The 15,313-nt window shown below is 36.1% G+C and overlaps 1 protein-coding gene across 1 annotated transcript; it reads right to left on the bottom strand.

Annotated features, from left to right (window-relative positions):
• Positions 1-12,224: 12,224 nt before the first annotated feature.
• On the bottom strand, positions 12,225-14,893 carry LOC149479932 (uncharacterized). The gene is made up of 7 exons (XM_089707042.1): positions 14,440-14,893; positions 14,105-14,117; positions 13,720-14,043; positions 13,551-13,647; positions 13,371-13,481; positions 13,060-13,233; positions 12,225-12,384 (listed from the first exon to the last, which is right to left on the bottom strand). The coding sequence occupies exons 1-7, from the start codon at positions 14,891-14,893 to the stop codon at positions 12,328-12,330; spliced, it is 1,230 nt and encodes a 409-aa protein (XP_089563168.1). The 3' UTR covers positions 12,225-12,327.
• Between the last annotated feature and the right edge of the window lie 420 nt (positions 14,894-15,313).

Raw genomic sequence — 15,313 nt, 5'->3', positions numbered from 1 at the left:
TATTATGTCTCCATAGCCGCTGCCTCAACAGTCGGCGCCTCAGTGGGTGCCGGAGCAGCGAGTGAGGGGGCCTCCGAGCCATCACTCGCCTGCTTTCCTTTCTTAGCCTTAGTTTTACAGGCTTTGCTCCCAAGCCGGTGATCCGCCGGACGGTTTGCCTCCGCACAAAGAACACAACGTGCGGCCGTGGCAGTGCACTGGCCAGCTTTGTGTCCGATATCCCCACAACGATAGCAGATAGTGCTGCGGTCCACTGTAGAAGAGCATAGGGCCTTGACATGCCCCACTTCCAGACATCTGAAACAGCGCAGGGGCTTCGGATCATTCAAACGCACCATGGCCGAGGTCCATCCAACTTGAATGCGGCCCGCTTTTGAAAGCTTTTTTGCAGCTGCCACCGGGCAGCTGATCCAGGCCGTAACAATGCCCCTAGGTCCAGATCGCAAGCCTGTGCACTTAACTTGCTCTGCGGAGCATTCCCCGACCCGACACACGGCCTCTGCAACCTCGTCCGCTGAAGTTGAGTCGTCGAGCCCAGTAATACGCAGCTCTTCGCTCTTCACTGGCCTGGACACCTTAACCACTTCGCTGTCTAATACCTCCCTCAGTTTGACCGCCAGCACATCGGCCTGCTCCGAGCTAGCGGCGCCGGGAACCTCTAAAATGCGAGCACCAGTGGCGGATCGCTTAAAGCGAACCGCACTTATGCCGATTTCGGCTAGGTCAATTTTGGCTTTGGCCTCCTTCAGCACCGAGGCAAAGCTAATACCGCGGTCCTCAGCACCCGGCTGGATTGCAATCACCACCGCCGACGTAGAGGGAACCCGGAGCTTCCTAACCTTCCGGGTTTGCTGGCCGTTTCGCTTCTTTTTTTTCCTATTGCGCTTCCCTACAACGGTCCAACCCTCTTCAGACCGTTGCTGTGAGGTGGTAACATCGGAAGGCGCATTTGCACCCGCTTCTTTATCTCTACGATTTTTCTTTTTTCCACCCTTTTTCTTTGACCCACCCTGCGAGGGTAGTGCACCCGTAGTTGACTGGTTTTCGGCTGCTCTAGGCACAGGCTCGGTCCTTACAGGAGCTGTTCTGCTTCTCGAAGCGGGTATTCTGGCTGCAGGAAGTGGAGGGAAGCTCTCAGCCAGTGCAGGGCCTTTTTCCCGCTCTAGTGCTCTTCGGTCCGCTGCTAGCGGAGGTCGGAGGCGCTTTTCCGGGAGCAGCCGGTCGCTGATATCTTCTAGCCTGGCGCTCACCATTTCACCAACCTGGCGCATTATTTCTTTTATCAGGTCGGCGTTTCCTCCACTGGGACCTGCGGTTTGGGCCGCTTTTAGCTCGGCTACTTCTTTGCGCAGGCCGTCCAACTCTGTCTGCAACCGGTCGTTCGCAGCTTGAAGGCGGCGGGTTTCTTCTGTCATTGTGCGCTCCTGCAAAAGTCCGGCCGCCTCGCGGATCACATCTGAGGCCTCCTTAAGATCCCGCACGAAGACACCTTTCAAATTGCGGGATTTCGTCCGGACCTCGTTTATAGATGCCAGCCCGGCTTCAATGCGACGGCCTAGAGCAGCCGCCGTTTCTGTGCCATTTAGTGGGGCAAAAACACCAGGAGCTGGTGGTGGAGGGAGGGGAGTAGAGGTCCGCGCCTCTTCCGACCGGGGCGGGACATTTGACCGCTCCAAGTCACTCCTGTCGCTTTCTAACTCCCTCCGCTGGGCCCGCAAATATGCCTGCCTCGTAACACTCGCCTGTGTTGAGGTGGCTGGGCGCCCTTTACCCCTTTTCGCGCGATGCGCTCTACGCACTCCTTCTTCATCCGTAGAAAAGGCCGAGCAGCTTGCGTCAGGAGACCGCCTTCGCTTCGCCCAAAGTCGGTCTTCCTCGTATGAAACAGAACGCAGCGTGGCCACGCTGTTCATTGAGCCTGCGCTTGCCAACCCACGGTCCGAAATGATCGAGCCGTCTAGCCCAGCTCCACCGAGGGCACCTCTGTCAGAGGAGGAACCCCCTCTGACCGGCACCCTGCTGCCTCTTCTATTACTCTTTTTGCCGCGCGCTCTAGCAGCACGCGTTTCTGTACCTCTTGGTTCATCACCATAAATAAAATCAGTATCCGTTATCACGCCAAGGTCGTCGGGTCCAGTAGTATTTGGCAGTGAGGAGGCCTGGGAACCCACCTCCTCAGTGTCGGAATCTCTATGCAAGTTTTTGCCCCCCCCAGAATACGTGGGGCAGCCTGAGTTGGACTCAGGGAGGGATTCTCCACCCTTGGTGGTACCCTCCTGGGGTAGTTTATTTTGAAAACTTGCCTCCATCATCACCTCCTCCTCCTCCAGTTTGCAGCACGCCTGCCGGGTTAAACCCGCCAGCCGCTACCCAGGGCTGGGCCCTTTCGGCTCAGTGGCCTCATCGGCCCCAACCCCAGTACTAGGTGATGCTGCGCACATACCATCACCTAGGAGTATTATTTAGCAGCCCTCCGGCCACCTGGTTTTGGTCCGCGCCGGCTGAGCAGCCGGTACCCCCCATATCTGGGGGGCCTGCCCCTATCCGCCACCTGGGGACGCGCCCGATGGGAGACCAGAAACTCCACACGGGAGATGATGTATCCCTTGTATTAATTATGAATAATGACGACAATATTAATTCATTAGCAAGTGGAATAATTTATCACGGATTAACCTGCATAATGAGTTGATTAGTGCGTTTGTTAATAATTTACGTCCTCGTTGGTTTTTGCTAATTTTGCATTATTTATGAAGGCCCTCGCTTATTTCGAATTATGCGAATTCCTGGTATTCCACTAATAATATTAAGGGTTAAACCTTTCGGTTTTCACCGACTACGAGTGGCCGTAATTAATAGTTTTAGGTATAGGTAAATATCTTAACTATTAAGTTACGTTTTGATTATGATGTTTTGTCTCCTCTCCCTCTGTAATATGAAATAATAACTGGAACTGAAAGTATTTTGAAAATTTTTAATATTTTTTTTTTAACATTATGACAATATCTATATCTTTTATTATAAATCATGCAGCACAAAATATAAATAAACACAATACAACACTGCGTTACAATTAAACATTTAAAGAACAGGATGAAAGCCCCATTAATACTCGTAATGTCTGCAACCAAGAAATTACTATTTTGCATACTTTAATATCGTAAAGCAAGGAGGGTTCAGCTGCTAGGCAACTTGAATTTCCATTGCAATTCTACGTTTACAATCCTCTTTAGCGATTATATTTCTTGATAGAAATCTCTGCCGACAGCGATTCGTTTGTTTCAATAAATTATTATATAGCATAAAGTAGGCGAGTGTAAGCTGACAAGTGCAATTGCTTTAAACGAGATACGAGAGAGCCAAGCCGCTAGTTGTTAACACTTCCTTAGCACGCCAAGTGCAACGACCCACGTCCACTTACCAACACTACGCTTGCTTGCACCCACACTGCTATTATAAACACCGCATTATCTCATCATGTGTTAAATTAAAACAACTTGTCTTAAAATGTTACATTAAAGCAATTACACGTTGAGACTTAAATCACTCTTAATTGTCACGATAACAAGTTTGATTAATTGTCTGTTATCTTAAATTCAAGAGTACGTATTAGTTAATTGAAATCAAGCAGCAATTAACATTATACGAAACGTAGTTTTTAACGTTTTAATAGGTATCTGATTTTTAAACGAAAGTTGAATTATTAAAACTAGTAACTGAAAATTAATTCTCACTTTTAAACGGAATAATTGGCATTGCATTTTTTGTCGGAACCAATCAGCATTAATCTATTAAAGTGCAAAACAATTATCGCGGAGCGTGATAGGAAACAATCTGGTATGTAATTTGTATCTGAAATTGGTAGCAGTCGACGGCATACGCTGCACTCAGATTATCCCTCGTATAAAATTAGACTCACGAATTGCGGAAACAAACTGCTGAACGATTTTGTCCATTCATATCAAACAGAAATTCAATTCGATTTTATTAAAATATACAATCACTTTTATTTCGACTTTTTGATCATAAAAAGGTATTGCTCTACATTTTCATAGTTCTATGTGGTTTTAATATTACTTATTCCAGACAATAAATAAAATAAAATGTCAAATTTTTTTCAAGTTCGACGATTAACAGTAATGCATGCATTACGGTTGCTAATTTCATTACAAAACCTGTTCTTACCTTGCTGAAATGTGAAGTACACGAGCATTTACTCTAGCATTTACTCTTGAAATTACCCTTTTTTACTGATAAAAAAGCAAATGATTTCTATGTTATTCTCGAAAAGCTCTCTTTAAAGTATTTAAAACATCGACTAAACGAATAAATCGCGTTCGATGTTCCTTAAAAGGTCTTCAGATGTACCACGTAAAATTAAGTACAAGAAATACTATTTAATAATTTTATTGAATACATTTAATTTAATTAAAATGCCTGTTGCATTTTGCAGGTTCTTGTGCTCTTACAATTTGTAATTACAGAACACTGACGTCTTCTGCAAATACCTATTATATTTTTCCTTGAACTAAATTACTGGCAAATCTTTTATTTTTATGTTTTTGGTCAATGCAAGATATTATGAAGTACTAAAACTGAAAAGTATCATAAACACGGAAATGCATTGTTATTAAAGCTTCGTAAAATAATAATCTGCATTTTAATATCTAAATAAGGGCTGGGAAGTCAAGGAAGGGAACGCAATTTCTATCTTTTGTTATAATAACGTATTTCATATTTAATCCTTTGCGTAGCTTCGAACCCTGTTTTCCGTACACCGCCCTCGTCCCAAATACGTACCTACACTTTGATGTTTCATTTATCAATATTTTGCTTGTCGCTGAACATCCTTAAAACATCGATACTATGTCGGATTATCCCTGTAAATCCGGATTACGTGACAAGCACAAACTTTATGATATCGGTTCAACGGGGAATTATTTATGGGAACATGGTTACGCACTGACACATATTGCAAAACAGTAGTTAAGATAAATTCTGTACGTTATATACGACCGTACGAGTTCATAATTCGTATTTATTTTATATGAATATTATCTTTTGAGTCAAATATTGGTTTATGTTCTATTAGATAAGCTATTTTAAAGTAGTTATTGGTTTATTTCCATATAGATATTTCTTCTTTCAAAAATATCCAGAATAACACATAATATACTTTCATAAGTTTATATTATGACAGCCTGTCTGCTCGGCGAGTTTGTTCGTTCTACTTGTGGTTCTACTGTACATATACGATTTATAGAAGAAATAAATTTTCTAATGTAATGAAAACGAATAGGCTTTTATAGTAAGTCTAAGATTTTATGATAAAATGGAGGAAAAATTCTATGAAACAGTAAATAACGAATATATTTGACATCGATAAATAAGAAAAAAGTAGCACATCACTGGGAAACACTTCTACAACTTCCTTGTCCAAATGCACATTTTATTTATGTTTCATGTTATTACACGGTAGTCCTGACGGCGGACAGGATAGAGGCGTGTTAATTTTTCCGAGGATATATTATGTATGTTCATATTATTTTGTTTCAACATATAAAAACATTATTTTTTAGGTTTGTGATGACGATTTTATTCTAATTGTAACCACATTTTGTTACTATTAATTTAACTTATCCTTACAGTTGGCATACACATTGGGCATTTAAATAAAATGATTTATTATCAGATGTAACTTTCTCTCACCGTTAGAAACTTAGTTTGTAAAATAATATTTTATTATGATAGTGTATAACTGTATGATATATTCAATTATTTTTAATGTATAAACATATACACATACAGGATATAGGATTGAATCAAAAAATCAGTGTCTTGTTTTGTTATATGATTATTAAATGTATATATGGGATCCACATTGGATCTTTCCAATATAAACAATATCACATGATCAATTGGTTAGTTTCCTTTGTATGTATTGGGTGTCCAAGAAAGCTGTAATAGTCAGGTATTAATAGTTCCTAGCTGCTAAGCGAGTGGGTGTATCGGAAACTATTTTGAGATACAAATGAATGTCATGCTAAAGTGAATAGAGTTTCTATAGAGCCTTATGGCATTTAGATTTATTAGCATTCTGCTTTACCGTAAACCAACTACCATCAATCGAGATATAGCTGCCCAGAAATATTACAAATACGACTTGAAAATTTATATTAATAAACCATTAAGTATTTCATAATTAACTTAAAAACTACAGTTTTTTTTATGACAAACAGTAAACTAAAAAGGAAAAACTAAAATGATATAGATATAGCATCCAAATAACAATCACAAGATTATACCATTAATCTCCGGGCAAACAGAATTTTAGGTTGCATATTTCTTAGAAACTTTGTGGTTTCTAATAGGATAAATATTGACAAATAAGCGAATGGATATCATTAAAATTATTATCAGGGATATCTCTCATCCATTCCAAATGTAGTATATTGACTCAAAACAATTACGCATTGATTTTCTGTGAAATTCTGTGGCCTCATGTATGTCAATTCAGCATTCATATATTTCCTCTTGTCCTATTTCAGACCGCTTGACATTATTCCACCCACTTTGTCTCATTTATAAAGCACAAACCTTTTCTTTACTCCTGGGCTATATTCTACACGACACATAATAATAGGATAACAGGACTAACAGAAATACAACAAAATACAAAACGACCAAAAATGTATATGGTTGGACTATGAAAATTGCTCTTTATTAAAGTATGTCGTGTCACGTGTGTTCAAAAAGTGGAAAAATACTTAAATTACTTAATTATTAAATCTATATTTTACTTATAGAAATTACAATATAAGTCAAAAATGTACGGTGTGAGTAGGTATGTATTTGAAAAATGCATTGTTATAATGATTGAAATATAAAATAATTTTGCAACTACGTAGGTACTATAAATGGACTATTTATTTACTAATTCAAATTTGCAATACCTAAAACAACAACATCAAATATTTTTCTCAGACTAACATAAATTGACTTTTTAACAGACATTTTTAAAACATTCATCGTTCTATTTAAATTACCTGTTCTGAAAACATTAATTCGCGCTAATATTTTTTTTTTCAATTAACAACTTAAATGAACCTTGTTTCCCAAAATGTCTCAAACTTAATATTTCAAGAAAAATATAACTGAAAGAAAATTCCCTCGCGTGTATTTTCTAGACTGGAAAATTCCTCTCCCTTCGCACTCCTCGTAACATATATATTACAATGTCGCTGTTTTATCTTTATGTATTGTTCAAGAATTTTCATTTAGATGCTGCATTTTAATTACATGCTCAGATTACATTCATGCCTTTAGAGTTCGTGGTAGAAACATTATTATATGCTGACCTCGTATGGTCCTCGAAAATGTAAGTCTATTGCTGCTTGTTCATATCATTTCTTATTTTTTCAGGACAAGATTATTGATTAAATGTCAAGGCCAGTTTGAAAACTATTTTGTTATATTGTATCAGGCTGTATCGAGAAACGTTGGCCGAAAGCCTCACCAAGACGCTTAGTGAATCACGACGCTGTGGAAAAGCTATTGTGAGCAATTTTATCTTTTTCATCCAGCTATCTCAGATTTTGTTTGGAATATCGGAGTGATTTAGTGAAATCAATAAAGAAATTAAATAATGACGGTTTGATAGAATATTATTTATCAGCATTGTATTGTCTATAAACAAGCAATAATGTCTCATTATTTTCTATTTCAGTACCAAATTTCTTAAAAATGGAATGGTTTGTTAATTTGTTGGAGCATTACAAGTACTCAAGCAGTGCCATTCCATTCTATTACTATAGAGTAATATAAAGTTAAAACATTTATGAAATATTAAACTAGTTTGTAGAAGGTACTTTCAAGAAATGATATTGCGTTTACAAAGTTCTAAATTAAATTTCATAGTTTGCGACGACAGTGAAAACAAGCACCTTGGGCTATTTGTGGGGAAATGAGAAGTAAAATAAGGAGTCGTAGCCGTTAAGAGGATCACTTAGTTTCTAACGCAAACAAATAAATCTACCAAATGTTACGTCCAGACGAAATGTATTATCTACTAAAAGGCCGGAGAAGGTTAATTAATTTAAGCAAAAAAATAATAGTTTTATTTTTCCAATAGACCATAGTGTTATTTTTCTCATCATTCCATCGTGTTTGTTATTATTTTCTAAATGTCTAAATTTTTTCACATGAAATAAATAAATGAATTAACTTCAGTGTAAGTAATTAATTAAACCGTTAAATAACGCAACGAAATCGAATTAAAACAGAAAAATCGCGAAAACAAAAGATGAAAATATGGCCACATGTGAGAAACGCCTGTTAATCGTCAGACTCTAGTGAAAATTGACGTGCACCCTTTTCTTTATCCGTTTGCTTCTCATTTTAATTCAATTTAGTGGATGAAGGAGAAAAAGTAATCTCCAGGGTTGGGTCGGGACACGCTACAGAGAGATTGGAAGTCATCGACGCAGTATTGGGACGAACTCATATACTTTTATGGTAGCGAAAGTTTTTATTCGCGGCACGAGTAAGATTCACAATCCGCGCGGAACCTCTTTTGTATGCGTGCCCTGTGGATCTAAATATTCGGGCAGTAAAAAATTGACTGCGAAATTAGGTTCTACATAAATACTTTCTTTACCTCAGAGACGACGTATTTAAATTACCTAAATATTATAATATATAGTGATATCAACCATGGTCAGTACATAAGTTATCTAATAAAAGTGTATTAAACAGTTCAACCTTCAACTTAAGTGATAATATACTTATTCTTTTTAAAAACGATGACCCTTAAGACCCTAGAAATAATTAAACTAATGTTTTAATTTGTTAATTTTGCTGACGTTTTCTATATCTGCTGAACAAAGGATTATTTCAAAAATGTTAATCAAAGAGGAATGCCCTTTTCACCTTCGACATTAAATCGGCTCGAACCTCACTAATTAAATGTTTGTCGTTTTAACAAGTAAATCAAACTTTATATTACACGGCTGTTTTCTAAGTAATTGCCCACTCTACCGAAATAAGAGCTTTAAAAGAAAAGTTTGCATCGCAATAAAAACTCGTTTCTTTCGGGCCTCGTAACTCCTAAACTTTCTTTGGGTGTTTTTGTTATCGCGTAAAATCTTGGAAAAATAATCATCCACGATACGCACTTAAACCACTGATCTCAGAACTTTATAATAAATATAAATCAACTTGATAAATACGTTTTTATTTAAAGCTCGGTAAAAATAGAATAAGTAAAATTGATTTGCTGTGTCGTGAAAAGACTGTTAATAATACAATAGTTGTTTTCAAAAAACAAAACAAAATTACCACTAAACTGCAAAGTCATGTTGAAAACTTTGCTGTCTTCTTAGAAGCAGGCATCTATTTGAATGATCGGTAGGTATTGTTGGGATAAATTTGTTCTACCGAAAAATAAATACCTACGTCGAAGAAAAAAGGGTCGTATAAGTCAATACTTCAATATCCACGTTATAGCTTAGTGTAATTAGAGTTTTCCAGTAAATCCCATATGCGATCATAAAATTTTATTTTCTTCATTTAAAAATATATTGGTTATTTTCAAATACATATTGAATAATATTATAAAAACGTGTGAGTTGTGGTATACGTAGAAATTTGAAATCTAGAATAATATAATTATTTAAAGGAGTATTTTAACCACACGGGATTGTCTATCTCAACGATTCTATTTTTAATGAAAGGATATCACAGATTAGGCGTCTATTCTGTTCACCAAGATACGTATCTTTTTTGCTCTTATCGGATTATGTAGAGATTTTAGTAGGCTTTTACCGACATGGTAATAGGAAGGGGAAACTGGAAGGGCTGCAGGGTTTACCTGGTATAAATTTAGTTAGACCTTATGCATATTAATTTCTACTTGTACCTTATTTTCTTAGTAAATCGTCACATACGACTTTAACCCTACAGTAGTAGCGTATCTAAAAGTGACGTGTGACGTCGCGTGGTCTACAAGGGTAAACCATTTCTAAAACAAGAAAAAGTACACAAATAAATTAAAAAGTCTATTTATTTATTTATACATCTTCATTACTATATATTTTCTATTTAAAATAATCAACACAACATACAACCATATCTTTTATGATTTTAAAAAACAACTACAACAAAAAATAGCTCTTTTGCAGTCGTAATATCACATAATTCACATTATTAGTATTTTGCAAACAAAAAGCATACAATAAGCATACAATTTCAAAATGGTCAGAACGGGTTTCAGACCGCCTTGCCGCTGAATGCAGACCGCCTTGCCGCTGAATGCAGGCCGCCGGCTTTACAATGGTTTATTTTCTTGATACTTTTCTATTAATACTACACTATCATCCCAGTCAAATTCTGTCATTTCGTGATTTACTTATATTAAATTATGTTATATATGAATACGACACCACTACCACTCGGTATTGAATCTGCAATTAAACTCCCGCCGGCAACCAAAAGCCGCGCGTGCCGCAGTTAAAAGAGGCAAATGCCGGCGGCCGGTATTTGCATGGCACTTGCATTATATTTGCATGGCCTGTGTGTATGCGCCATTAGGTGGGCCACGGGTTTTATACAAGTCAGCGCCGTCCATGAGGAGGTCACGACGTTGAATAGATTCAAAGTATTTATTTACTGATATGTTCAGCATAGCGCATTGAATGCACTGAGGTAGATCAGATAATAGAACACGGTTACAAGCCATCTTCCTGAATTTCTGGACGTGAAAAATATAAGAGAGTAACAATACAGTGAACACTTTTATCGACCAGATATCGATCGATCGATTTTTAATGCGATTATAGGGAGATATTATTTCCGGTTTCAATTTATCTCCAGTATGGGCATCTACTTCAGCTTCTCTACATGGTCTCAATAAATACATTATAAAATTTAGAATTTATGAGTCTGTAACATTATTTTTAATTTCACAATATAATATTTGTAAAAAATAAATGAAACAGTCACAACAAAAATCTTACGTAGTTAGTCGCGCGGGATACGTATGTAGACCGCGAATTTTGCGGAGCTCCTGTTGCACAACCACACGCACCTGACTCTCCGCGCTGCACTGAGTGTTTGCGGCAATTATTCAACTTAGAGTACACGAAGGATGAAATAACTGAATCTATTGAACTTTTTGAAATTTGCAATTTTGTATCACTGGATTACACATGTAGACCACGTGACTACTGTAGGGTTAAATCTATACGATCATGTTATAGCTATGTAAATCAACGATGTTTATATTTTTCTATTAGACCCTATTAAGGGCTGATTTTTCAATCCTTGGTTAAAACTTATCCGTCCAATAAAGTATTACACGATAATATTAAAATGTCACGTAAACTGTCAAATATGGGCAATTAGAATACGTTTTTAAAATGGTAGTTTTATACATTATTCGACGAATAAGTTTTAACCAAGGATAGAAAAATCAGCCCTAAAACAATAAAGAATTAAAGCTAAAAGTATAAACTATAATAACATATATACGTTAGCAACTATACACAATGTTTTATTCGTTTCCTCTATGTTTATAACGTATTTTATCGCCTCACATTTCCGGTACAAAAAAGTACCCACGACACATCGGCCACAATCAATGGGCAACAATATATTCCGCACATTTCCGGTACAAAAATGTACCCACGACACATCGGCCACAATCAATGGGCAACAATATATTCCGCTTGCATGTATGAGCCCTAATGCGATAAGTTAGATCGGGTTATCGAGATCACCAATCTTGTTTTATTTGATACACCCGTGCGTGACTTGCGTTACTTGTTTATGTTCGCAGATATCCGCGATAAGCCTCAAACATTGGTAAAACTCACATGGGGTATTCGATGATCGATCAGAACGCAAATTAAATCAGTGAGAGCCACGATAAAGGAAATACGGATTTAGTTTGTTAAATTTTTGGAAAAACGAAAATTTTCATGCTATTGGAATAGCTATTCAAATAGTTTATAATAGTTAAGTTATCATATGGAACTAATTAAAAAAATGTAGGGATTAATTGACAAAACCACATTTTATTAAAACAAATTATTAAAATTCAATAATAAGACTAGAAATAAAACATTTCGTTCCACTAGTTAAACTTTTGTTTATTTCAATTTATATTGCATGTAGATACATTAATAAATCATATATCCCAATGCTATATTCTTATTACATGTCTGTGAACAAAAAGCTCATCTAACTATTGCTTAATAAAATTGTTGTGAATCATATAAAAGCTTCTTTGTTGAACAAAATTGAAAATGTATGAAGTTTTATAACACCCTTTTACTTTTCTTGATGTGCATAAAATAATGCGAAAACTGAATACGTTCCTCTAACGACCTGTAAAAGAGATACACACACAATGTTATAAACACTCATTATAAAATGCTAGAAGCATTTCTAAATGATAATATTCATAAAGCAGACATGCGTTTTAAAATATATTCCCAAAAATGTGAACTTAAAATAAGAGCACAGTTCATTTCCTGAGCATGGCTCCATAAAGTAAAATTTTTAAAATCATTTATATTAAAATTGTTTGACTTCAAAATTATCGTTGGTTAGACAAAAATTGTATAAATAATAAATATTCACATTTATGTTATTTTGGTATCTTTATATTATCAAAATACGGAGAATTTGGTTCGGATAGACATGCTCTAGGTTTATTTTTACCAACGAACCTCAATCAGCAATACTTCTTACAAATAGGCAAACAATTAAAAGAAATAATGTTTGCCCAATAAAATATTTTTGTATGAATTAATATTTGTATTGTTCCCACTAACGATGCGCCCTCGATTCGTTTCGGCTTCACAAAAGAATAAAAATAAGTTGAGCTGAGTAGCAACACACAAATAAAAATTCATTACAGATTTCTTTGGATTCAGAATTATGAGACATGGCAATCAAAGCGTGCTTCGTTTTCAAATAAATTAGAATCCCAGGTCTACGGGAATACTTAAAACAATCTAATATGTATTTAAAAGTTGTTCTTCAAATGTGCATACTCACCAAAAGAAACGTCGCATATGTTAGTTCTAGCATTTTAAAAGCTTTCATTATCGGAGGACGCTGTGCTTGAACACATGCGATCGAGACAATCTTACGGAGATGCGCACCTCGCGGCAAGTGTGCGGGAAAGAGATGCCAGCCACAATAGAAAATTGAGTCTGATAGCAACGACGCCTACAAAATTAAAATAAATATTTCTCATTTGCATATAATTTTAATGAATCTATACCAATAAAGTGTTAAAAATAAAGTTCACGATCCAAAATTATAGTGAAGAACATTTCAATGATAAATAATATAATCAATCTTACCTGATATGTTATCTCTCCTGCATTACATAGAAAAAGACTGAGCAACAAAAATAAAGCAGCGACAAAGAAAATTATCTTGAGACTGGCAACAAATGTTAAATCTTCTGAAACCTACACAGAAGTGATTATATATTTTCATTATTATTTATCAATTTACAAAACACTTTTTAAAAACCTTACCGCAATTTGAAGCAAAAGTGACACAGCAGATCCTGAGCTCTGGCATAGCTGACATGCCATTACGTTACCAAAGGCTTTAACAATTTCTTTTCCTAACCTGTTTAAAAAAAGGTAATGACAAAAAACAAATTAACACAAACTGTTCTATAAATTGCGACACTTTGAATACCTCAAAAGTTCCTTATGCATAATAATGCCTTCTATAAGTCCATTTCTCAACTTTTCCGCCGCCATCTCAGAATTGCCCATTTCACAGATCCTTTCTACCTCATCTCGTAAGTCTTCAAAATAATGTCTCAATGTAATAAACTTGTACTTATACATTATCAGATTAGCCATTGTAAAGCCGTCTACAGTTATTATCATGCTCATCATCATCACGAATAGGGTAATAGTAGTTAATATTCTGGTTATGTTTGCCATCACTGAGTTATCGGTAAATGTTGGATAATATGTGACGATAGTGACAAAGTGGGATCCTAAAATTAAAAAAGGATACAGCAATTATTATCGTTACGTCGGTAACTTCTAGGTAGTGCTATTTCGCTGTATGAATCAAGAGATGCACTAGAATTGTTTTCTTTTCAAACACAGCACAAAATTTCGAAATGTTCCTGCGGCATTTTTTCTGAAATAACCCGAATTCACAATGTATGCGATTTTGACCGCAGTAGCAATCTGAAATAAGACGATTGATGCAACGAAACACTAGTTGGTTTTTGAATGAAGAATCAAAACTAACAATAACAAAACATTTCAAAAAAGGATATGAATAGCAGCTTCTCAATTTGCTATTACTTGTTATTTTTTCTCTTACTTGAATAGAACGGTACCTTCTACGAATACCAGATAATTTTATATCAATAAAAACTTGAATTGAAAGGTTTACCTTCGTATACTTTTCGTAATCCTTCAAACACAAAACAAGCAGCCGAGCCATATACTGTACCAGTATACGCTATAATGTTTATCTTCATTATTCTGTATTTTTCTGCCATAAGAGAATCTTTCTCGTGTAACTCACATACTCGTATCATGTCGTACATCAACTTCTTTATCAAATTTTTATTAAATAATACAGAGAAAATTTTTATCATCACAATTGCGTGACTAACAGAAAATGTTATTGAATCGCTTTTTTCATCTTCCGGAAAGTCGCCAACTACCGCCGCCATTATCTCTAATGCCGTCATAGAACCATATGCTAGGAATAACATTAGAGTAAACAGTCTATAGTAAATAACGGAATCATCTCCTATTTCCCCATTCTCATACCAAAAATTCCCAGAACCCACGAGGAATATTTTCCTACAAAATGTTTTAAGAATATAATAATTCTTCATCGTAGATACGCGTGAAAAGACTCCTTTCAAATAACAAAATGGTGTCTGGCAGTAATTATTCTTAGAAATTTGTTTTAAAAGTCAATTTAGTTGTTAGAAGTTAAGAAAGTTAGTGCAAAGTTTGCTGTAATAGATTTTTTAATACAATTCAGCATTGTATTAAGTTATTATATCGAGTTGGCTCTATTTAAAAAATATTTGATTATATTTTTTCTTACCGTAAAAGCTTTATATAGTATATTCTAGTGTTTGATTTTACGCGAGTATTGTACATAGAAATTTAAGATTTTAACGGATTTTAGACTTGACGGAGCGTGGTCACGGAGGGAATATGAAAGTCTCCCCGTGATCACGCTCTCTGCAAAGTGTGCGAAACGTCGGGATAATAATGTAATGAATAAATCGAGTTTAAAATCAGTT

The sequence above is a fragment of the Colias philodice genome, chromosome 19, assembly GCF_061535455.1.
Source record: "Colias philodice isolate Cphi_HAF_F1 chromosome 19, ilColPhil1 Martin Lab GWU primary, whole genome shotgun sequence".
NCBI lineage: Eukaryota > Metazoa > Arthropoda > Insecta > Lepidoptera > Pieridae > Colias > Colias philodice.
Note: the sequence above shows the minus strand (reverse complement) of the source record. Positions and strands in the feature narration are given on the sequence as shown.